General features: G+C 42.6%; 2 protein-coding genes across 7 annotated transcripts in view; one reads left to right on the top strand and one right to left on the bottom strand.

Moving 5' to 3' along the window:
* Positions 1 to 22,138, top strand: part of LOC133002866 (arf-GAP with Rho-GAP domain, ANK repeat and PH domain-containing protein 1-like) — a 49,924-nt gene that overhangs the window by 21,689 nt on the left and 6,097 nt on the right. For all 5 annotated transcript variants that reach the window (XM_061072447.1, XM_061072448.1, XM_061072449.1 and 2 more), the window contains 18 exons: positions 9,897 to 10,071; positions 10,376 to 10,510; positions 10,605 to 10,740; positions 10,845 to 10,947; positions 11,481 to 11,673; positions 11,874 to 11,919; positions 12,076 to 12,239; positions 13,365 to 13,577; positions 14,621 to 14,726; positions 14,820 to 14,967; positions 15,719 to 15,802; positions 16,319 to 16,396; positions 16,569 to 16,686; positions 17,371 to 17,484; positions 17,573 to 17,718; positions 17,814 to 17,896; positions 18,553 to 18,612; positions 21,975 to 22,038. In XM_061072447.1, coding sequence (XP_060928430.1) covers positions 9,897 to 10,071; positions 10,376 to 10,510; positions 10,605 to 10,740; positions 10,845 to 10,947; positions 11,481 to 11,673; positions 11,874 to 11,919; positions 12,076 to 12,239; positions 13,365 to 13,577; positions 14,621 to 14,726; positions 14,820 to 14,967; positions 15,719 to 15,802; positions 16,319 to 16,396; positions 16,569 to 16,686; positions 17,371 to 17,484; positions 17,573 to 17,718; positions 17,814 to 17,896; positions 18,553 to 18,612; positions 21,975 to 22,038 — 2,166 coding nt within the window. The remainder of the gene's footprint in view (positions 1 to 9,896; positions 10,072 to 10,375; positions 10,511 to 10,604; positions 10,741 to 10,844; positions 10,948 to 11,480; positions 11,674 to 11,873; positions 11,920 to 12,075; positions 12,240 to 13,364; positions 13,578 to 14,620; positions 14,727 to 14,819; positions 14,968 to 15,718; positions 15,803 to 16,318; positions 16,397 to 16,568; positions 16,687 to 17,370; positions 17,485 to 17,572; positions 17,719 to 17,813; positions 17,897 to 18,552; positions 18,613 to 21,974; positions 22,039 to 22,138) is intronic.
* On the bottom strand, positions 3,000 to 5,994 carry LOC133002867 (uncharacterized). Of its 2 annotated transcripts, none has more exons than XM_061072453.1 (2): positions 4,109 to 5,994; positions 3,000 to 3,729 (listed from the first exon to the last, which is right to left on the bottom strand). In XM_061072453.1, exons 1-2 carry the CDS (start codon positions 4,607 to 4,609, stop codon positions 3,679 to 3,681), a joined length of 552 nt encoding a protein of 183 aa, XP_060928436.1. In that variant the 5' UTR covers positions 4,610 to 5,994; the 3' UTR covers positions 3,000 to 3,678. Both variants share the same exon structure in this region; 1 of them encodes a protein (XP_060928436.1).

Raw genomic sequence — 22,138 nt, forward strand, 5'->3', positions numbered from 1 at the left:
AGGTTTGTTTATCTAATCCTGGCTTTTTTGTCTCCACTTCTCTGTTTCCTTTCTTCTTTGTTTTTCCTTTTTTTTCCTGAATGTGACATCATTACACACTGCATAGCTGGAATGTGCCGTAACTCCGCCTCTACTCCTCCTCCTCCTCCTACTCCTCCTGTCCTCCTCATTGTTTGTCTGGGACTGCCGAAGAAAGTTGATCTCTTCAGTCCTGACTCTTTTTCTTATTTCTTGTCAGACTGAAGCATCACAAGCTCTTTCCTTTAACACTGGTTGCTTTTGTTTGCGTGTCTTTGTCTGCTGCCATTAAAACAGAGGAGTGACTGAACGGAACTGGAAACTTTCAGGTAAGGTTTTGTGTGTGTGTGTGTGTGTGTTTGTGTCTGTGGGAGCTGATCTGTAGGACAGTGTAGTGAAAGAATATTGTGAGTCTGCCTGTGTGCTTTCTTTTCGATGAACTCTGTGAAGAATGTGAGCGTGAATGTGTGTTTTTCTGGGGGGAAGGTGTGTGCCAACGCAGGAATCTGTGTCAATGGACTTTGAGTCTGTGACAGCTTGGGATCTCAGTGGAGTTAAACAAACCCATGTATGAGTGTGTGGATGTCATGAGACTGTAGCTCTGTTAGTGGGTGCACATTAGAGTTATTGTTCGTCAGCTTATTTGGTTTTCACTGGAGGAGGCTGATATGTTAATTTGCATATTAATGTGTGTCTGTGTGTGTAGGCATGTAATGTGTATTCTGGCCTGTGTGGCTGTAGATGTAAATACAGACTCACCTCTTTCAATGAACATCATTGTTTTTTTCTTCTCTGTCCCTTTGCTGCCTTTCTTTCCTCTTTTGAAACTACTGATACTACTGATTCATTAATTGGCTCTTATATATTTTTTATGAAACAACACCGTCATTACCTTTTGAACTCAACTTGGATTTTAATTTTGGGAGGATCTAAACTCTGATTGTTTTGTCACTGTGTGATAGGAAGAAAAATGGGCCTTCTTCCTTCTTTCTCCATTGATTTATTACATCACACTGATATTTGAAGCCTTTTTCTTGACATCTGCAAGTGCTTGAAGTGTTTTTATGTTATAAGAGGGAGACATAACCAAAGCCCACTGGGTGGAGGATAAGAAATGCTTGGGAGAGAACTGACAGTTGACCGTGCGTTATTTCACACAGTTTGACAGTATGAGAGTATGTGTGCCAAGTGTGAGTTAAGGACAATGTCACAACTCGTGTTACAATGCACCTATGTTGCAAGTGTTGAAACAAAAGTCCACACACCCATTTTTGTTATTAGGATAAAAAAATGGCAGTGGATCAGTTAAATATGTTCCCACTTGGTTGAGGTTGTGTTTACCGAGTCTGTGTTGGCTGCATGCGGGGGACAATTAGCATGTTATTGGTGCTTAATATAGGAAAGTGAAATGACGTGGCTATAGTAAAACCTCTTTTATGGGCTTGTTTTTATGCATTTAGAGTTTTGGAAAGTGGCCTCTGTAGACAAATTCATCTATTTTTCTATTTTTTTTTTCATTCCCTGCTGTTACTCGTTCTTTTGTCCCGTCTGTCTTCCCCTTTCCAGCCGAGTCCTCTCATTTCCCCATTCACGCTGTGGGATTGTATGTCATGAATGCTTTTCATGTCAACAGGTAGATCTGCTCGAGATTGGTTCTGCTTTCTTGTGCTTTTCTTTTACCCCTCTTTGTCTGTCTGTCTGTTTTCCATGTCATATTCATTCCTCTCTTTCCCCCTCCTTCATCTGTCTGGATTTTCATGTCCATCTTTTTCTCCATCCTTCTCACAGTAAACCATGCCTAGTGAGGTAATGACAGAACATAATGCAGCTAACATCTGGGTTTAAATATGAACATATGTAAGGGTATAAATGTAGTTTTGGCTGGACATTTAACACACTGTAATATCAAAGTGAACAAAGCAGAATGGGCCGCATGTGTTCACGTCTGTGCAACATGCTGAGTTTGTAGCCAAGTGCAATCAGTCTCTGATTAATGTCCTTCACTGAAATGCTTTCATCTTCCTATCACAATATTTTTCTTTCTCCTGTTTCTCTCATCTCTCTCTTTTCCCTCCAGTCGGGTCCAGTGTAACTGCTGAGGCCAGATGTAGGCCTGTGATTTTTAGACACACCCAGATAATATCTCTCTGTCTCTTTCCCTCTATCCCTCTCTCTGGGGAAATTGGGTAAGATTCTTGAATTCCCTTTGCCTCTCTCTCTCTTTGTTATTACATTACTCCCTGTTTCATAGGCAGCAGATGTTGGAGGGCGTGAGGCCTTCAGACACTCAAACAACCCATTTCCTCATTGTGCTTTCCCCTGATTGGTTCACTTGGTCAGAGGAATGGCTTTGATAAATTGCAGTTCACTGACGTCACATGTATGTCCACAATGAAACAAACCCATATGCATTTATTTGCAATGTGTCATCCCATCAGGAGGACATACTGAGCCACACTGGTTGGAGATAACTACATTACACTGTGTCTTTCACCAAACTTAAGTGTAGCACGCTATGGTATAGCATGATGGCTAATGTGGACCCATAGGCACCGATGTTAAGTTCTGATTTCGCTGGCTTGAAGTTTGAGACAGTTAACATGGTGGGCATGAATCTGGCACGAGTGAATTCATCGTGGGGGGGCGTGGTAGTGCAGTCATTAGTGCTGTCACTTTACTGGAGGCAGATTTTTTGTTAGAATCCTGATTTGGCCAGGAGTTTGGAGCAGAGTAGACTTTGAAGTTATTTGGAGACCTTAAGTGTGTGTGTGTGTGTGTGAATGTTTCAATACAAAATCTACACACCTCAGCTCTGTGATAAATTGGTAATCCCTCCTGCAACCTTTGAAAGAAGAACGTGTTTGATAATGGATGGATGTGTGATTGTTAACATTTTGAATGAACATAGGTTTATTACCTGTGCCAGGTGTGACGCAGCCTGACTCTGAGCTTTGTCAACAAAGAGGGAGACGGACGAGGGATGAACAAAATAACAAGTATTTATTGTAACACTAAGTTTTAACAAGCCAAAGTCAACAACCAAGTAGAGTACAGCCGTCTGCAACCGGGAAGGGGAATTTCCCCCGAACTGGAGTTGTCCTGATATAACCAGCCCGGGCACAGCTGTGGCTCATCAGCCTGATGACCCATCACTCCACCAGGACACCTGAAAGAGAGAAGACCCCTAGTGGAGTGGAGGGTCGTCACACCCCCACCCATAAAAAAACGTTCCCACCTGGAACTGCCAGCCTTCGTCAACCCCGCCACCTAGTAACTCCGGTCCCCAGAGAGAAAAGCAGAGAGACAGAGCAGGTAAAACAAAGACAAAATTAATACAGAACTTAAGAGCAAGTTGCTCTCGACAAGGCATCTGCCACAATATTTTCAGAGCCTTTGATGTAACGGATGTCCAAACAGTAGGCTTGCAAAAACAAAATCCAACGCATCAACCTGCGGTTTGGACAAAGCACCGAGTGCAAAAAGGTGATCGGGTTGTGGTCTGTGTAGACCACTCAAAATGTTGCAATGGCCAGATGAGTGACAATGTCTCTTTTTCCATAACAGAATAATTTAACTGAAAAGAATTAAATTTCTTTGAGTAAAAACTCACGGGACGTTCAACACCCTGGGTGTCACTTTGAAACAAAACAGCACCTGTGCTTACATCACCTGCATCCACATGAAGTTGGAAAGGTTGATCCATGCATGGAGCTGCAAGAACAGGGGGTGAGCAAAGAACAGACTTCACATTATCAAATGCTTGCTGACAGGACAATGACCAGATGTATTTTACTTTACCCTTGAGTAGGTCAGTCAGAGGAGCGACAACCGTAGAAAAGTTCTTACAAAAACTGCGGTAGTAACCCACAAGCCCAAGGAACTGCTGGAGCTCCTTTTTAGTGGTGGGCACTGGGTAGTGCTCAATGGCAGTCACTTTAGCCTGAAGGGGCCGCGCAATCCCCTGCCCCACTACCTTGCCCAGGTATCTAACTGTGGCCTTAAGGATAGCCATTAACAAGAGCAGACAGCTCAGCACCCCTCTCCTCAGACAGGTGACCAAACATAGACTCCAGACCACACAGTGTCTCACCAGCAACTTGTCCTGAAGCAAGTACCCACTAGCAGCACTCCTTCCTTCCTCCGTGGTGAGAACCAAGTCAAACAGTTGGCTCAGCGAGGAATCAGCTCTCTGCTCCGCCACTAAGCCACTGCGAGAAACGGACAAAAGAGAGTTAGGAATAGGCACCCTCTCTTCTGCCCCCTCCTGCTCAGATGCAGGTTCAGGCCCCGACTCTGCACGGCCCATAGCCCGTGTCACTGCACAGGCAGTAAACACCCCAGGAAAGCGCTGAGCACTCTCATCGGGTTCTCCTGTAACACAGGGTGAGGATGTCACTATTGGAGGAATGGGATTTGGCTGAGTTCCCGCCCACACACTGCTACCTGCCAGGTCATTTCCCACTATGACCTCCACGCCCTCAATGGGCAATGCCGGCCGCACGCCCATGACCACCTCACCTTTGACCAACCCACAGTTGAACACCATCTTATGCAGTGGGACAGGGAACACACTCAAACCCATACCTCGCATCTAAACCAGGTCCCCTGTATCAGAATCTCCAGAAAAGGGTAAGACAGAGCTCACTATGTATGAATTAAAAGCCCCAGTGTCCCTCAGAATCTTTACCGGTACAGTGATGTCACTCCCCACAAGTGACACGAAGCCGTCCGACAAGAACGCAGAGAAATCAGACCCCAAGCTGCCTTTCACTCCAGATTGCACATGTTGACAGGGAGAAACAGAATTGGTTGAGTCAACAGAACCAGCAAACAGTGCTGGTGTAACCTGTCCCCTACCGCTTCCACGTTTAGTTTTTGGACACTCCCCTTTCCAATGGCCCTTGCCCCCACAGTAATGGCATGTGTTTGAGTCAAACTCCATCTGACCACGTGTAGCAAATTCTGACCTACCTGAGCGAGGACTAAATGCTTCCCTTCCTGTACCTGCACGAAACACCCTGCTTCCCCCTCTGTGCCCAACATCACGAGAACAGAGCTCCCGGTTTTCCCTGTGGGTAAGCACATACTCGTCTGCCAGTACAGCAGCCTCTGCAGCAGTCATCACTCTACGCTCAGTGATATGAACAGCAATGTGGCTAGGGATGGAGATCTTGAACTGTTCCAGCACAATCAAGTCACACAAAGCTTCATACGTGTCAACTTTCAGGGCAGCACCCCACCGAGTGAAATGAGAAGCCAGCTCCCTGGCAAACTCCACATGCGTCTGTTTAACCGATTTCTCCCATGTACGGAACTTCTGGCGATACGCCTCAGGCACTAACTCATACGCCCTTAACACTGCAGCCTTGACATTAAGATAAACTCTACTGTCCGCGACAGTGAGAGCAGAGTAGGCTTCCTGTGCTTTACCTATTAAAACACACTGTAAAAGTAATGTGCTGTCAGCGTCTGACCAGTTTCTACTTTCGCTTACCCGCTCAAAAAGCAAGAAAAAAGTCTCGAGGTCCTGTTCATTAAACTGAGGAACCAAACGCAGATCCTTGGCAACATCAAACCCATGACCAGGGGCAGGATGACCACGCTGGCCTACACCCATAGCTACAGCAGGCAACCTACGCACCTCCAGCTCAAGTCTTTTACCCTCAACCTCTTGTTTTACTCTCTCAAGAGCCACTCTCTCTCTCTCCATCTGCAACAAAAGCAACTCCTTGTTCTGGTCAAAAGAAAACCTAGCTTCCATAGCAACAGGTAAATCAGCAGCAGCATAAGTTTCTGTGATAATCCCTGCTTCTACCAAATGCGTTTTTATGCTAAACCTAATGCCCTCTTTTGACCTCTTATCCCCGACCTGCGCATGATAATGCTCTGCGATTTTCAACAGCTGGTCTCTAGAACAGCTGTTCAACAACTCCTCCGAAGGAGCTCTGAGAAAATCCTCCACACTGGCCATCAGAACAATCTGTCAACACAATCAGAAAACCACAACGCCACTGAGCTCACAGCCTTGCCAGTCAACCGGCGCTACCGAGGCCTGTCCCTCTAACTGCCTACCCAAAATCTAAATAAGCTCCCCCCCCTAGTCTTCAGGCGCTTCTGTGGCGGGCTCCTTAAAACACCAAGCCCGATAGTCCGGTAAGGCAACCAGAAACTGGCGACCTCACGCCGCAACTACGGAGTGTCCCCGAGCAAATGCTACTAACCACTCCACGCCACATTAACCACCCCCCAAACGAATTCCAAAGGGAAGACGCTCTTCTCCTACCAGGGACAGAACACGGCAACTTACCCCTGAGGTGACTACAAGACAACAGCGGCACACAACCGATATCAAGATAGCCCTTCCCCCAGCACAACTGCCCGTCTACACAATACACGATACACAATGCTTATTCAAATACCAAAACTACTCACCACACTCGTCGCTCTCCCAAACAACCACCACTCACAGCCACTGCTGCTACCACTACTAACACTAACCTCTGACGTCACACTCAAAAGGTTAAACACAATTGGACGAGCCCCCATGTGACGCAGCCTGACTCTGAGCTTTGTCAACAAAGAGGGAGACGGACGAGGGATGAACAAAATAACAAGTATTTATTGTAACACTAAGTTTTAACAAGCCAAAGTCAACAACCAAGTAGAGTACAGCCGTCTGCAACCGGGAAGGGGAATTTCCCCCGAACTGGAGTTGTCCTGATATAACCAGCCCGGGCACAGCTGTGGCTCATCAGCCTGATGACCCATCACTCCACCAGGACACCTGAAAGAGAGAAGACCCCTAGTGGAGTGGAGGGTCGTCACAGTGTAATGTGTTCATTAGGGTTTGTTAATTAGTGAGCAGGATTACAGAAAAAGTACTAAAAAGTAGTAACAAATGGGTTTGATTTATAGATAAACGGAAGCTAAAGAAGAGGAGAGGTAAATTATTCAAGTAAGGTATAGTCAATTGTTTTTCAGGCAAAGGAAAAGAAGAAGCATTCAAACTCAAGCAGAGAAAGGTTCAAATGAAAAATGAACCAAACTCCCTCCAGTGGTTTTTCACATGGTTTCTCATTGATTCACAAGACCACACTCACTTCTCCTTCTGTTCTCTCAGGTTGTATTGTTCAGACTCTGATTTAATTATTTTGAACTCTTTCACTCTTGTGATTCTACTCTTTTTCTCTCTCTCTCTCTCTCTCTCTCTATCTCTTGTTGGACTCGCTTCACCTTCTGAGCCCTGATTACAGGTGTCCTTTTCCAACCTTCTGAAAGGAACAGTGTTTCCCCCCCCCCTTCTTTTCTGCTCCTTTCTCTTCAGCGTGATCAACTGTATTGAAACACAAAAGCATTCACAGAGTCGTCATAACAAAAATAACTCTGGCCTCTTAAGATTAAGCAGTTGTTTGTAAACGCTGTTCAATATCTGATGCAAGTCAGTTTTGTTATTGCCTCCACTACTTCAACAGTTGTTGCTGGAGGCTGGGGAGTTGTATGTGTTATTCTTGTGAATTTGTTACCTCAGAAATGCTATGATGAAATTTCCACCATCAAATGTTAATTTTAACTAAAAGAAGAACTGATTCGATTTTGGTGGTCAAAGGATGGACTGTGTGATGATAGAAAAATACGGAACATTTCATATTACGCCTACAGTTTAGTACATTGTGTCACAATCCCATTCCTAATGGTGATATTTTGGGTTTATTCAACACAGCAGAAATTTACATGAAGGCAGCACAAACAATCATGGTGGAGAGTGAACATGACACAGTGTGGAAATTCCCCAAAAGGAGAAGGGCTCTGACCAGCCAAGACAGAACAAACAGCTTGCACCTCCACTTTTAGAGCTCTTAATGGTCACGGGCTAAATCTCTGATCATCTCAGGCTTCTATGCTCTGGAATAAATTGCCTGAGGAAATGTGAGATGATGTCATCCTTAAAATCTCTGCTAGAAATAGATTAAGATTAATATAATATTTAATATTTTTTTCTGAATTTATTGGGGGTGCCACCGTGCCAGGCTATTTTGGTCTTTAATCTCCATTATTGTTATCATCATTATAATTCATGTACTTTTCCGCAGTTTAACCATTTATTTTCTTGTTGTGCAGCACTTTGTTTTGAAAAGTATTTGAAAAATAACTTTATTATTATTATTGTTATTATTATTCTACCTAAAAAGATAAGGAGACTTCTTCTGTCATATGGACGAGGTTTGGGTTTAAATACTCAACCTAAAACCAGAAGACCAAAAAACTAGACTTGGCAAATTATTCTGCAAACCAAATCCCACAGTGTACTCAAACATCACAAACCTGCTTTACCACCTACACAAGAATCATGCCAAAGCCGAGAGCCAGATACTGTAATGATGAAATGAGATAACAGCTGCTTTAGTAACCTACACCTGTAAAGATATGACCCAGATGCATATGGTCAAGAAGCAGGAGATTTATGAGTCGGTGCTGATACTCGACCCAAGTTCATCTTTACTGTTACTGTTCCAATAAACCAGCTCTATTGTTGCATTCACACCGTCTCTACAACACCTGCATGTGGAGTTGTGTCTGTGTGTGTGTGTGTGTGCATTTCGGCGGGGGGGGGGGGGGGGGTCTTGTGCAATTTTAGTCTGTTAATTGGTTTGTTTGTCTGCATGTGTGTGCAGAGGCTCTGATGTGTTTAAATAGAGGAGGGGTTCTGTCTGAATGTGTGACAGAGAGCTGTGGAATTTCTCAATCAGATCCAAAAGAGCTTATTGGTTTAACCGAAGACAGACTGGTGTGTGAGCCTGTGTGTGTGTGTGTGTGTGGGGGGGGGGGGGGGGGGGGGGTGCGCAGGCGTGTGTATGTGTGAACATTTGCATAAGTAGGAGTTCCTCAGCTGTAAAAACACTGCATTCCCCTCTTCTCAGACATTACATCTTTCCGTTTATCCTCCCCCTCCTTCCTCTTTCTTTAAATTTATGGACATAATCTGGTACTTTATTGCTTTGAGGCAAAGCTACAGTCCAAATATAACTCCCTCTTTCTCCCTCCACTGACCCTTTTCAACCCACCTCTCTTCTCTCTCCAATTTTTCTCCAGTCACCCTCATTTCTGCTTGTAAAAAAACTACACTGTTATTGGTTCTGGATCAAGAGGCTATTGTGCAAGTGTTGAATCCCAAACAGACAAACACACTCAACGTTTGCATCTTTTTGGGTTGTTTTAATTTTGGGTTGACACAGCTGTGTTTTTGGAAACAAAGAAGCTGACACAGAATCTCATGATACAGTTACAGCCTGGTCAGCAGCAGCTGTGGGGCCACAGTGCAAAAGTCATCAGTTTATTATCAGTTTGTGATTGTTACACTTTCTTTCCTTCCCTGTCTCACTGTAACTGATTCCTGCCTTGCCCACTCTAGTCCTCTTTCCTGTATCTCCCTGAGTCATTCCCCCTTTATGCTTTTTTCCCCTTCCTTTTTCTATCCTCTTTCAGTATCTCACTTTCAAATCTCATATCTGACTATAGCTGTTTTGAAATAGTATTAAAAAATATTAGTATTACACTGTTTGGATCTATTTCATTTGACCAGATTGGCATACTATACTGTTTTGGTCACTTTGATTCATGTCCCTATAAATATATATATATATATATTAGTTTTGTACTGTATCTGAAACACAGTATTTCCACAGCACACAGCAAGACATTTGGTGTCTTTATATATGTATAATATCTGGTTTATGCTGAATTCCAGCACTGATTACACTACAGGCCATTGTTATTGATGCCAACAAGCAACCCAGATATTCTTTTTCTATATGTTAATTTCCTCTTGAGTGTCTTTATGTACTGATTGTCCCCTCCTCTCTCCTCCTCCTCCTCCTCAGGCTCTGTGTATAAATGTGCAGTGCACTGATGTGCTCGAGACATTAAGCCTGATCTTCTGTGGGGCCGATGTAAATTGTTCAACTGGTGTGGCAAGTTGGCCCTCTCCTCTCTCGCTGGCCATCGCACACTCACAACTCCTACAGGCTGAGTTACTCAGCCACAATCTCAACACAGGTACAGTCTAACTGTTTGCATGGACAGGGTCACATGACTATATCTATATGAACACCAATGTACAGGCTATTGACCTTGTTAAGAATAATTTCAATTATGAGTTCCTTATAGAATATTCTATTCATATTCCTGTTTACATGTTACAGAGCATAGTTTCATGTCATTATGTCCACTACGCCATTACATTATTTAGTTAATTTCAACTCTGGATGTTTCACTATTAGACTATGCTGCATAATCAAACGACTTCCGGTGGGTTTTTGCTAAATTTAATATTGAACTTTTTTGTTTATTCCCCCTGCAGAGCTGCCACAATCCCATGTGGGCGGGGCCATGGAGGCGGTACACTACTCAGCACCACCCTGTGTGTCTCACAATGGCTTCCTATTCAAAACTGCATCCATGGCTCGGGCTATCTCGGAACGAAAGGGAAAAGAAGGTTTTCACACACGCTATGCACCACTAACGCACTCTACTTACACTTAACACAGTCTGTTTATAAAGCTATTGTCTTTATTTGTTCTTGCATGTAGAGTTCAGTCGCCGATGGTGTGTGTTGAATGATGGCACCTTCAGCTACTATGAGAGTGACAAGAACTCGAACCCCAACGGAGCTCTGAAAGCTTCAGAGATTGTCTGCTTGGCTGTCGACGCACCTGACAAACACGGGTAAACAGACACTAGTTCATGGGCTGATAGTCTCCCAGGCATGGATAGCAACAACTGAAATAATACATGGCTAAAACTAAATATCCTAACCTGCCTTTCAATAGGTATGAAAATACCTTTGAACTCTACTCTGAGTCAGAGCGTCTCTATCTGTTTGGCACTGATGATCCAGAAGGCCACAGAGAATGGGTCAAGTCTATTGCCAAGGTGAGTACCAATTATATGCTGAGGTCTTATACTACAAACACAAACTCTCCTACTTTCTCCTGAAGGTTCCACCTGTGTTAAGCTTGGAAATTATCTTTCTGAATTATCTATCTGATAGAAAGGACAGGGTGAAGTAATGCAGCCCATTTTTCTGTTTCACTTATTTTTCTTCAGAGCTGCACTCCAGATAACCAACATACGTTTCCTTTGTATAATAGATGCAGCAAAGTGTGTATTGTTAGAATTGTTATAAAAATCATTAGATGTGTCAAAGTTTTGCACAAGGTCATGCATTTCTAGCTACAAAAACAATATGACTCGATGCTAAGTTTTGTTTCTAAGAGGTTGCTGACCTCATCACTGATACTTTTTTAATTATTCCCTGAGCTTTGGGCTGAGCGTTCCTTCTAAGAATTTAATTAGTATCAGTTTTGGAGCAGGGCTTCAGCAATACACAGACTAAAGTGGTTAATTCATCATCAGAAGAGAAGGCAAATGATTAATAATGTGCAATGTCCTCCTTTTTTTTGTAGAACTTTATCCCAGCCTCTGCAGAGCCCTTGCTGAGGCTTGGCTTTGTGCGGATTGGGCGGCTGAAGTGTAAAGACGGCTTGAACCTGCAAACGTCAAAAGTTGGTTGGTTTGCTCTGGTGGGCTCCACACTCCACGCCCATCTGGAGAACGGCCAGGGGGAGGAGATCCACCTCCGTAAACTTAATGAACTCTGTGAGTGAAGACACAAACACATGGAGACACACACAAACAGCAGTGTTACCACATACTGTACATACTCCAAGCGCCGTAGACATAATATTTAAGATATGCAGTAATACCCTAACCCTAACCACATAGATTTTGTGAATGCAGTTCAATTAAGAAACGGCTCTGATGGAATAATACGATGACAACGTGTTTGTGTGTTACAGCCATCCAACAAGACAACGAAGTGCTGGTACTGGTGGAGAAAGGCAGGTGAGAAGACCGAGTAATTCCTGTTTCTTATATTTATTCATCCTAATTGTACTACATTTACAACTAATTATTTAACAGATAAATATGACTAAACGTGTTTACTTTTACTGTCTCTATCTGCTCTCCTCACCTCCCTCTTTCTTTTTCTTTTTGCAGAACTCTGTACATAGAGGGAGAGAGGAAGTTGGATTTCAGCGGCTGGTGCGCGGCCATCCAGAGGGCAGCGGGGAGCGGGGGGGACACGCTTGGCCAGCAGCAGCTCACAGAGACGGACATACCGGTCATCGTTCACAGCTGCATCGGCTACATCACTCAGTGCGGTGAGAGCCTGCAGAGACAGCATCTTTGTACACAGACAAAGGCACACATTTTGCATATATTAAGGAAGTTAGTCTCCATATCTCTGCCTTGCAAATGCATGTTTACACATCGCTTTATACTCTCTACATTGTTGGATGCATTTTTGGAATTTCAAATTTTCACTTGAATGTCAACACTTGAAACTGTGGTTTTCCCTTGGTTGGCTTTGTAGGAAACCAGGACAGGATCCTTGTCATTTTCCATGACGCAGTTTCTGATTTGTGAAGAGTTTTTAAAACCTTTTTGACATAGTATAGTGACTTCTTCTAGACACTTGATGTTTGACGCCATATGAAGAATTGTTACGGGATTTTTTGTCTCGATAAAAAGATCAAGTTTGTCTTAATGGAACTACATTGTGATCTGGTGTGAGCCAGGGCCGGGTCTAGACAGGCATGTATGAGGGGGCAGCCACAAATCTTGAGGGGGCATTGTGCTTTATTATATTATTATTATTATAAATTGGGATTTAGTTTGAGGGGGCCAGGCCCCCTCTTGCCCCTGCCTAGACCCGGCCCTGGTGTGAGCTATGGTTAAAAATGACTTTCAATTATATCACAATGCTACAAAAGACAGCTTATAAAGGAAAAGGACAAAAGAAAGCAAGCAATAATATTAAAGAAACCCACTAGTGGACATAACTGGCACTGATAGTTATTGACTTTTTTGATTGATATGTGGTCAAAGGAGCAACATATTTGCATGCTTTACCCTTTAGAGAATGGTGTATCTACAAAATCTATAAGAACTAAATGAAATATCCACACATCTTCATAAGCAAGCTAAACATTTTTCATCATTATCATAAACCCCATCTCAAAAATGTTTTTTCTTAAAAGTAAGACAAGATTTTAGCTGGAATATCATGTGTTTTTCACTCTATACAGTTAAAATTTTAAGGTCTTGTGACAATTTGGAATCTCTGCTGGACTATATGACCCTTCGATTGAGTTGAATGACCAAGGTATTTTTCATCTAACTATGGCATCACAGTATGTGATTGTCCAAGTGTTACAATAAGAACTGTACATTGCCTCTGTTCATAACTGTTTTGGGGTTTGTTCCTGTTCAATATCTTTGTCTAGGCTTGACATCTGAGGGAATCTATCGTAAGAGCGGTGTGAACTCGCGAGTGGCCGCGCAGTGTGAGAAATTTCGCAGTGATGCTCGCAGTGTTCATCTCAGGGAAGGAGAGCACCAGGTGGACGACGTCTCCAACACACTCAAGCGTTTCTTCAGGGAGTTAGAAGAAGGACTGTTCACCTCGGAGGACGCCAGCAGCTGGCTCAGTGCAGCTGGTAACATTCACAACACTGTTAGACTTCAGCACAATCCACTGACCTTGGTGTAGACAGTTTGAACAGATTAGTGACTTTTTAGATTTTCTACAGAAGAAGTCCCTCTAGACTTGTGTTGTATTGTTATAAGACGTCTTAAGGGCTAAAAACCTTTAAAGGGCAATTAAGGTGGGGGAGACTGGAAAAGGTGTTCTGCCGTATTTTCCTTTTTAAGTCCGACTACAGCGACTTATTACAGCCCCTGAAACTCTTATTTGTTCCTCTAAATTACATATTCAATAGGTTGGTCATGAAAAATCTCCCCTAATGGCCCTGAAATGGCTTAAACACAACCTCATTTCACGACTGAGATCTTTGACTATGCTCGATCCCGCCCCTGCTCATTGTCTCACCTCCCTCACAGCTCACTTGCAGCTGAGGAGCCTTTTCCAGCTACCAAGCCCCTCCCACAAGTTGACAGGATTGGTTTCTTACGTTTATGACATCACAAATCCTGGCTGTTTGCATCAGTTCTTTTTTTAAGATTGGCATTTGTTTACTGCAATGTTAAAGTTTAAATGCTCAGCCATGTCGCCGCTTATTTCGCGCGAGATATGTCTTTTATCATGTATGTGGTACAAGAGGGTCATACATTTTCCCTTTAAGTTTAAAGGATCTAATCAAACTCCGAAGGCGTTTTTAACTATGAAACTAGACTAAAAATATGATTGAGTTGTCAGATCAGTTGCTCCAGCCTTGTGTCAGGGGATATGTTTTTGCTGTTGAGGTCAAAGCAAAATAAATCCTTTATGTCACAGCACTACAGTAAATATTGTTAAGGAGCTTGTCACTTTGAACTCCTTTTTATGTGTTTTTCCTTCTCTCTCTTACTGCATTTGTTTGTATTTGTATATTGTTATCCCTCTTTTCACTGATCCCTTTCTCTCTTTTGTGCTTTTCCTCTTCCCCTCTCACATACCCTGACACTCTCTGTGATCTCTCTTTCTCTTCATTCTTTATTAAAAACGTTCTCCTTTCCTTCCTCTTCCTTTCTCCTCTTACAGCCATACAGGATGAAAGTATGAAAATCTCCCAGTACCAGCTGTTGTTGAACAGACTGCCTCGTGTTAACAAGGCTACACTACAAGCTCTTATCAACCACCTCTACTGGTGAGAAAGTCACTCAAGCAAAATAATCCTCTTGTATCTCTACTTACGTCTGTGTGCGCATACTAATGTGTGTTCTCCCTGTACTTGTCTCAGCGTGCAACGCTTTTCTGATCTGAACCAAATGAACCTCCACAACCTGGCCATAGTGTTTGGTCCCACACTGTTCCAGACGGATGGGAAGGACTACACTGCTGGCCGTGCCGTAGAGGAGCTTATAGAGCACTACACCCTCATCTTCGAGGTCAGACTCATTGCCTGCCGTAGACAGAGGAATGATGGGAGGGCAAAACATTTTGTTATGTAACCTGATTCATAAATCTTGAGTGGTGACATCAGGAAATGGCAAACCGCATAGAGTGCATGGCTCTGAAAGGCTGAGATGTCAAAAGACATGGCATCTTCAATTGGCTGCAACATGAAGCCTGTTGAAGATGAAACAGATTCCTGTCAGATCTAGTTTATTTCCAGTAGCATTTAAATGCTCATCAGTATCGTTCTATGAATAGAAACTGATCTTATCTAGTGGAATGTTTTAATTATGTGGTAATAAGATTATGTTCTTACAGCACTTTGTGTTTATTTCCTGAAAATTAATCAGTGAGTGTGATGGGGAAAATCAGAAGGAGGCTAGGGAGGGAGGAAGGAAACGCATGAGGGTGATGGTGGGATTTCCTCTCTTGAGCTCTAAATGAAATCCCTCCAGTCTTTGTCAAAATTCACTCCTCATGAAAAACAACGTCCAAACTATGTTATCTTAACTGCATTATTTTGTTTTGAAGAGTTAAAAATACAACCTCATGCTAATGACATTAGCTTAACATGGAGCTCTGATTTCCTGCTGGTTTTCCAGCAACAAACCGGTTCACAGAGCCACTGGGGCTTTCAGACTGAGATCGGAAAGATTATTATGCTGTAATTAAAGTATTAAGCCAGCTGTTGACTGATACATTGTTTTTGTGTGTATGAATGAATGTGTGCGTCCTTGTTTACAGGTGGATGAGCAGCAGCTAAAGAAGCAGCTAGAGGAGATCACTGCTATCATCCAAATGCGAGAGAAACTAAGCACAAAGTTTCCAGTGAGTCACACACATGATCACACAAAACACTAAAGTGATCTTGCTTTATACAAAGTAAAGTAGGAGTCAGTTAAAAAATTTTCAATGAACTTAACTGCCCCTTAGATAATTTTTTTATAAGAATGTGATGTAATAGCTTCATAGCTCCACATGATTTATTTCGTAGTTGTTCAGTTCATGTCTGAGAGTAACTGGTGTTCACCATTTTAAATTTTAATGCAAATTTGCATGTACAGCAGTTCAGACATTAGCTCTTTGTTGGTGTTGTGTGCATGCAGAAGACCATTTGCATATATTCATGATGTTATTTGTTATCCTAATGTTGTATTTCTGTCTTCCTTTTTCCATGTGTGTGTGTGTGTGTGTGTGTGTGTGTGTGTGTGTGTGTGTGTGTGTGTGTGTGTGTGTGTGTGTGTGTGTGTGTGTGTGTGTGTGTGTGTGTGTGTGTGTGTGTGTGTGTGTGTGTGTGTGTGTGTGTGTGTGTGTGTGTGTGTGTGCGCGCACTGGTCACTTCAGAGCACTGAGCCTGGAGGACATTTCATCTGCACAGTGTACCTGGAGGAAATAAAGAACACAGCAGAGCAACATGTTAAGGTGACCTGAACTTTATTCAATTAACCATAATACTTCACATTTTTGATGTCCACTTCCTTTTTTTTCTTCAAGTTTCACAAAAACAAACTGGCCCGATTAATATTGGCCCCACGTTCGCCCTGTGCTGATGGAAGTCTGAACTCTGGAGTAACCGCGTTCCTTTTTTTCTCAGATCCCTGGTGCTATGACGGCAGCAGAGTTGACATGTGAGGTTCTTGACCGGCGCAACATCCTCGTTAAAGACAAGGAGTATTGGAGCTGCTGGGAGGTCAGCAACAAGGAGGAAATGGGTGAGAAATGGAGAGAAAGAAGGAACAATAGTATGTAATACAATAGTATGTATTAATTTTGTAGTTGTCTCCTTTTACCACTTTCTTTTTTAATCTCCAGTTTTTATGTCTGTGTACAGCTATATAATTATTTTCCTTTTGGTTTTGAAAGCAGTTTGGGCTCACATGACTAAACACAAGCTGTGACACAGTAGCATGAAAAACATAATCTCCTGTGGCAAAAACAAAGCCTGTGAAGTGCTCTTCACTCAACCTGCTACCAGAGCAAACCACAATGACACAAACTCCAGAGGCATAATGATCCCTGTCAGTGCGGTGACTGTGTATCGTGGTTTGTTTTGAGCCTGGTATGTGGGACATCTGGTTCCCCTCTGGGAGAAGCCTCTGTTTGCCTTATCAAATGCCAACTACACTCGATTGGCAGATTTCCAATCACCGTTCAGAGAACCATACCATCAGATATGACAGTAAGGCAGGAAATAAAAAAGGGTATGAGTGATGGAAAACAGCTGAAGGGAATATAACATCATTTTATTAGAAATGTTGAACGCTAACAATCAATAGTGCTTTTATTGGTCTGAGTGGGACATTTTAGTTTTCTCTCTTAATAATAATGATAAATGAATGATTTTAAATAACTTCACATTCTCTCTTCCCCCTGTGTTCACTGGTTTCCCACCTCAGAGCGTCCTCTGCACTATCTGGAGCGAGTCTTACCCATCCTTCACGCCTTTGGCACCGACTCCCATCTGCTCATTAAGAAGCACCTTGCTATGGAAGCCATGATCCTCTACCTGAGTAAACACGCGATCTGCCAACAAAGAATAAAATCTCTCTGAATCGTTTGGCTTCCTCCTAACTTCATTCTTATTAATCTGCCCTCTAGCAAGTAAAGCGGACGCATCCAAACACGGGAACATGAAATTCAGAGAGGAGCGAAGCATCCTGGGATTGGGACTGACCTCTGGAAGTTTCCATGACCGATATTTCATCCTCAACTCCAGCTCGCTCAGGATGTACAAGGAAATCCGGGTAAGACCGACCAACAGTGCAAACTCCTTCACTCTCTCTGCTTTTGGAGTCGTACATTTATTGACTCTGTCCCCTTCACTCTCTCCGACTGTCAGAGTAACCGCCCAGAACGTGACTGGCCTGTGAAGAATCTCAAGGTTTACTTAGGCATCAAGAAGAAAGTCCGTCCTCCCAATTGGTGAGTGTTGCACATGCAGTGCAGGGTACATGTTTCCAGAACGTCATGGATGTCATGATACTGAGTGGCAATGCTACAGGTGGCTGCTCTGAATGGCGAGTGTTAGATACTGTACCAGAGGGAAGACAGGACAAATGAAGTACTATCTAATTGACAATGATCTATAACTCACTTCTCTCTTTAGTACTTGTGTTTGTGTCTGTGACTTTAAAACTAGAAAAACATCTGTCTCTTAAGCTTATAGAAGAGTCATGAGTTGTTACTGTGAACGTTCTATATAGACCCAATGGTACTGGTAATAAACTATACTTATGTAGGAGCAAATATACTTGTATAAGGCTTGGGTTGAGTCAAAGGACAATTAATTAAATTTTTTTTAGCAAGTATGTATTTTTAATTGACTTAAACATTATACACACAATCTACACAAATTGAGAGACAATTCTGTCACTACATTTTCAGCATAATAGTTTTGAAGGATAATAAATTGCTACATTTATTGCTAATAATGATAATGACTATCTGTAGTAAACAGCTCATGGGGGCATGTAAAGACAGTGACCACTAGGGGGCAGGTTATGTCCAAGAATGATGAGCACTGTTGCAGCTGAACTGCTGTTGAACTAATTTCGGTCTCTTCATCTGTCTGTTTCCAGTTGGGGCCTAACAGTGGTGTGTGAGAGTGTGAAACAAGAGAGGCCGGAGAGGCAGCAGTGGTGAGTACCTGTCCAGAAGCTGTAATTTCAGGATGTTCATCTTTCATACACGATACATGGCCGTCTGCCCACAGCCCAGCTCAGGCCTGCTCACACTGTCAGATTTAACAAGCATACATTGTTTATTCTAATGCTCAGTTCCCTGTAACAAGACCTCAGCTCAAGACATATTTGTAATATTTATTAGAGATTGTTTCAGATGACTTTATTAGTTTGGACTTGTGTGTGGCTCACTTGAAGATACACTCTGCTTTGTCTGTCTGCATGTGTGTGTGTTTGTGTATTTATAATCAGCTCTCCATTCTTGTCATGTCCTATTCTAGGGCTCTACTTAACTCTCAGATCTCAGTGAATTCTCTAAAGTGCATGGTGCATGTAGATTTGAGGGATGGTTCAAATGGGTTCTTGATCTGTTATGATTAATATGAATATTGATGATGATTAATGTTGTGTGTCTTGTCTCGTGTGTTTTGGATGTAGCATATAATAAATAGATTAGAGTGCCATCGATCATTCCCTTTAAAAGTCAGGTGTGCTTTTCTTTTGGCCTGTGTGCATTCACATTACGGTCTTCACAGTGCACCTGCTTTAGATAACATTGAAATGCTGTGCCAGTGCATTTGCAAATTAAATGTGGCCACTGGACATGAAAATGTAAATTGTGTCGAGATGGACGACATAACAGTTTCCCAAAAGTGAAGCCAAAGCGTCGGAATTGCCCCCTGGTGGATGGCTGCAGTATAGGTCATAAATCCCACCTCTGCCATGTTAGTGGATGGGACATGGAAAAAACAAAAAAGTCAAAATCGAATACATTTTCTCAACGATCGTGTCTGTTTGTTAGTTTTAGTTTTTGTCAGGCTGATAAATATTCATAGTTCTTCATATTTCCTGTAAGTTTGGTTTTCTCTAGTCATTTGATGCTATAAACAAGGGGTGAAACTTCATGACTGACAGCTGAGACTGACTTAGAGTTGGTTGAGCACTTCTGTAGCAGGACTTCGTAACTGCGGCTCCATGGCAGCATTCCTATCTGGAATATTAGGCTTCATTTCTGGATAGACCGAGGAAGTGGAAACATGTCGACCATCTTTATATACCGTTTATTGTCTGAAACCAGGCATTTGCACCATGCTGTGTAAGACATGGTAAGCTAACCTTCTGCAGTTTGACCTTTTACTGTAATACAACGTTCCTGTAGCTTTATATCTCTCTGCAGCCTTTAGTTCAAAGATATTCAGTTGCTCTGACATTCCTGATGTCCTTGTGTTCAGCAGGTAGTGGCACTTTTCTCTTGATGGCAGTGTGATCACGTCTTTGATGTACATGTCAACATGGCCAGTGTTGGATAAAGCTGGCAGTTAACTCTGTAGGTGGGAAAAACAGGTCAGATCACGGTGTGAGAGTTTTGAGGAGGACGCATAGAAAGGGTCATCTCCACCCAGGAGGGAAACAAACAAGAGCCCCCCCCCTCCCGCAGTCACGTCTCTATTCTCCACCACCTCTGTCCACATATACATCCATCTGTGTGTATATGTGTACACCCATTGCTCATGTGTTCGTGTTACATTAGGCACTACAGTGTCAACAGCATTAGACATCAGCACAGTTGAAACAGTTGTGATGTTTTCATCAGGCCGTGGGCAGTATCATCTCCTGGTTATACTCACATTGTCACATCCCTCACGGCGAAAAAAAAGCTACCTGAGAGAGGGAGCGCGTGTGGAGGAAAGATAAAGAAGGAAGGTGTAAGGTAGATTGTCACACTGAAGAGGAGACACTGTATACCAAGTCAGAAATTTACCTTTTTTGCAACTAAAAGAAAAGTTAGAGAGAGGGAGAGTGGTGAAAAATAAGAAAGAAAATGCAAATACGAAGAAGTAAATGGATGAGGAGGTGCCGTGTTGCAGACACTACTGAACTTATCTCCAAACCTTACTTCACCCCCCTGCACCCTCCTGTTAGTACTTCTATTCCAGCAAAGCACTTAGCCCCTATTAATTTACCCAGCGTGTGGCACTACTTCTTCAGCACACTCTTGTGATCACTGCTTTTAAGCTCAAAGAGAACTGGTTCATTTTGATTATGTAAATTACATTTTATTCTGTAGTTTCATGGAAATCCATAGTAATAAATGAACAGAAAAAAATATTCTGCAGTTGATGATGATCTACAATGGCATATAAAGTAAATGTATTATTTCTACTCGGGAGGCCTTTTAAACCAAAATGACAAAACTCATCCCCCTTGATAACCTGTCAATTCTGACATCCCCTCTTAGCCATTCATCATTAGTTGGATGAGAAGGTGGATACCTGGATAAAATGGAAACTTTATAAAAAGATAAAATATAAAAGAAGGGAAAAATATATATTTTGAAATGTCACATTTACGATTACGGAGTCCTGCAGGTTCCTGTCCCTCTTGCACATGTGCGCTGAGGACATTTTGACTTTGTGCCAACATTTTGGCTAGTCCTCAAAAATTCTAAGAGTTCTTTTAGGGTTAAGATTTGGTTGTAGTGTTAGAGTTAGAATTAGGTTAGGTTTAGGTTAGGGTCAGGCATTTAGTTGAGATTGTTAGGATAAGGTCATTATGTCAAGTCAGAAGGTCAGCGGTTCGATCCCAGTCTCCCCCAACTGCAGGCCATGAAAGGCCCCTCGTTTTTCTAGAGCTAGAAAAAGTGCTGCACATAGATGCAATTGAATGTGTGGGTGAATTGCAAACTGTACTGTAAAGTGCTTTGGGTGGTCATCAATATTAGAAAAGCTTTATATAAATTCAGACTATTTACCTGTTACCACTATAGACAGGTGTTTGTGTGCACGTGTGCGAACTGTCCTCATTGTATTTAAATTTCTCTCTGTGTTGTTTGCATCAGAGTCTTGTTGTGTCTCGGTGGATTGCACTTGAATAAGAGTTGAATTTGTGCTCATAACAATTATGAATAAAGCTTATTTATTCGGAACCACAGCATCACTGATGACTCTTGGGGCTGTATGACTGCAACCTGAGTAGCAGGAAATATTCACGTTCACATACAGAAATGAGAGAGACACAGACACACTTCACTGAGAGGGGACACAAGTTCTACACTTGAGGTTCTGATCAATGTTTCTTTCTGTGGAGTATTTAAGTTAGGAATCATACTCCATGTTTATGGTGCTGCTATCCAGCGTCATAGGAGACTGTGTCACTTTCAGTTTTTCACACTTTCGACTCTATCCCCTTTAACAAAAATGAACCAAACTTACCCTCTGAATGCCTCTGAGCCTTGTCTTCTCTCCCATCTCACACACATACACACCCTACCTCCTGATTTGTATCATGCTGTCTCTTCATCACCCTCTATTTATTTGCAGGTATCTCTGCTGTGACACCCAGACAGAAATGAGGGAGTGGTTCGCTACTTTTCTCAGTATTCAGGTGTGATCTTATGCACATACACACACACACACACACACTTTTCTATAAACAAATTCTCAATGTCTGTCGCCTGTACGGATTGCCGGCGAAGTCAGAGCAA

This window comes from Limanda limanda, chromosome 6 (assembly GCF_963576545.1).
Source record: "Limanda limanda chromosome 6, fLimLim1.1, whole genome shotgun sequence".
NCBI classification, from domain to species: Eukaryota; Metazoa; Chordata; class Actinopteri; order Pleuronectiformes; family Pleuronectidae; genus Limanda; species Limanda limanda.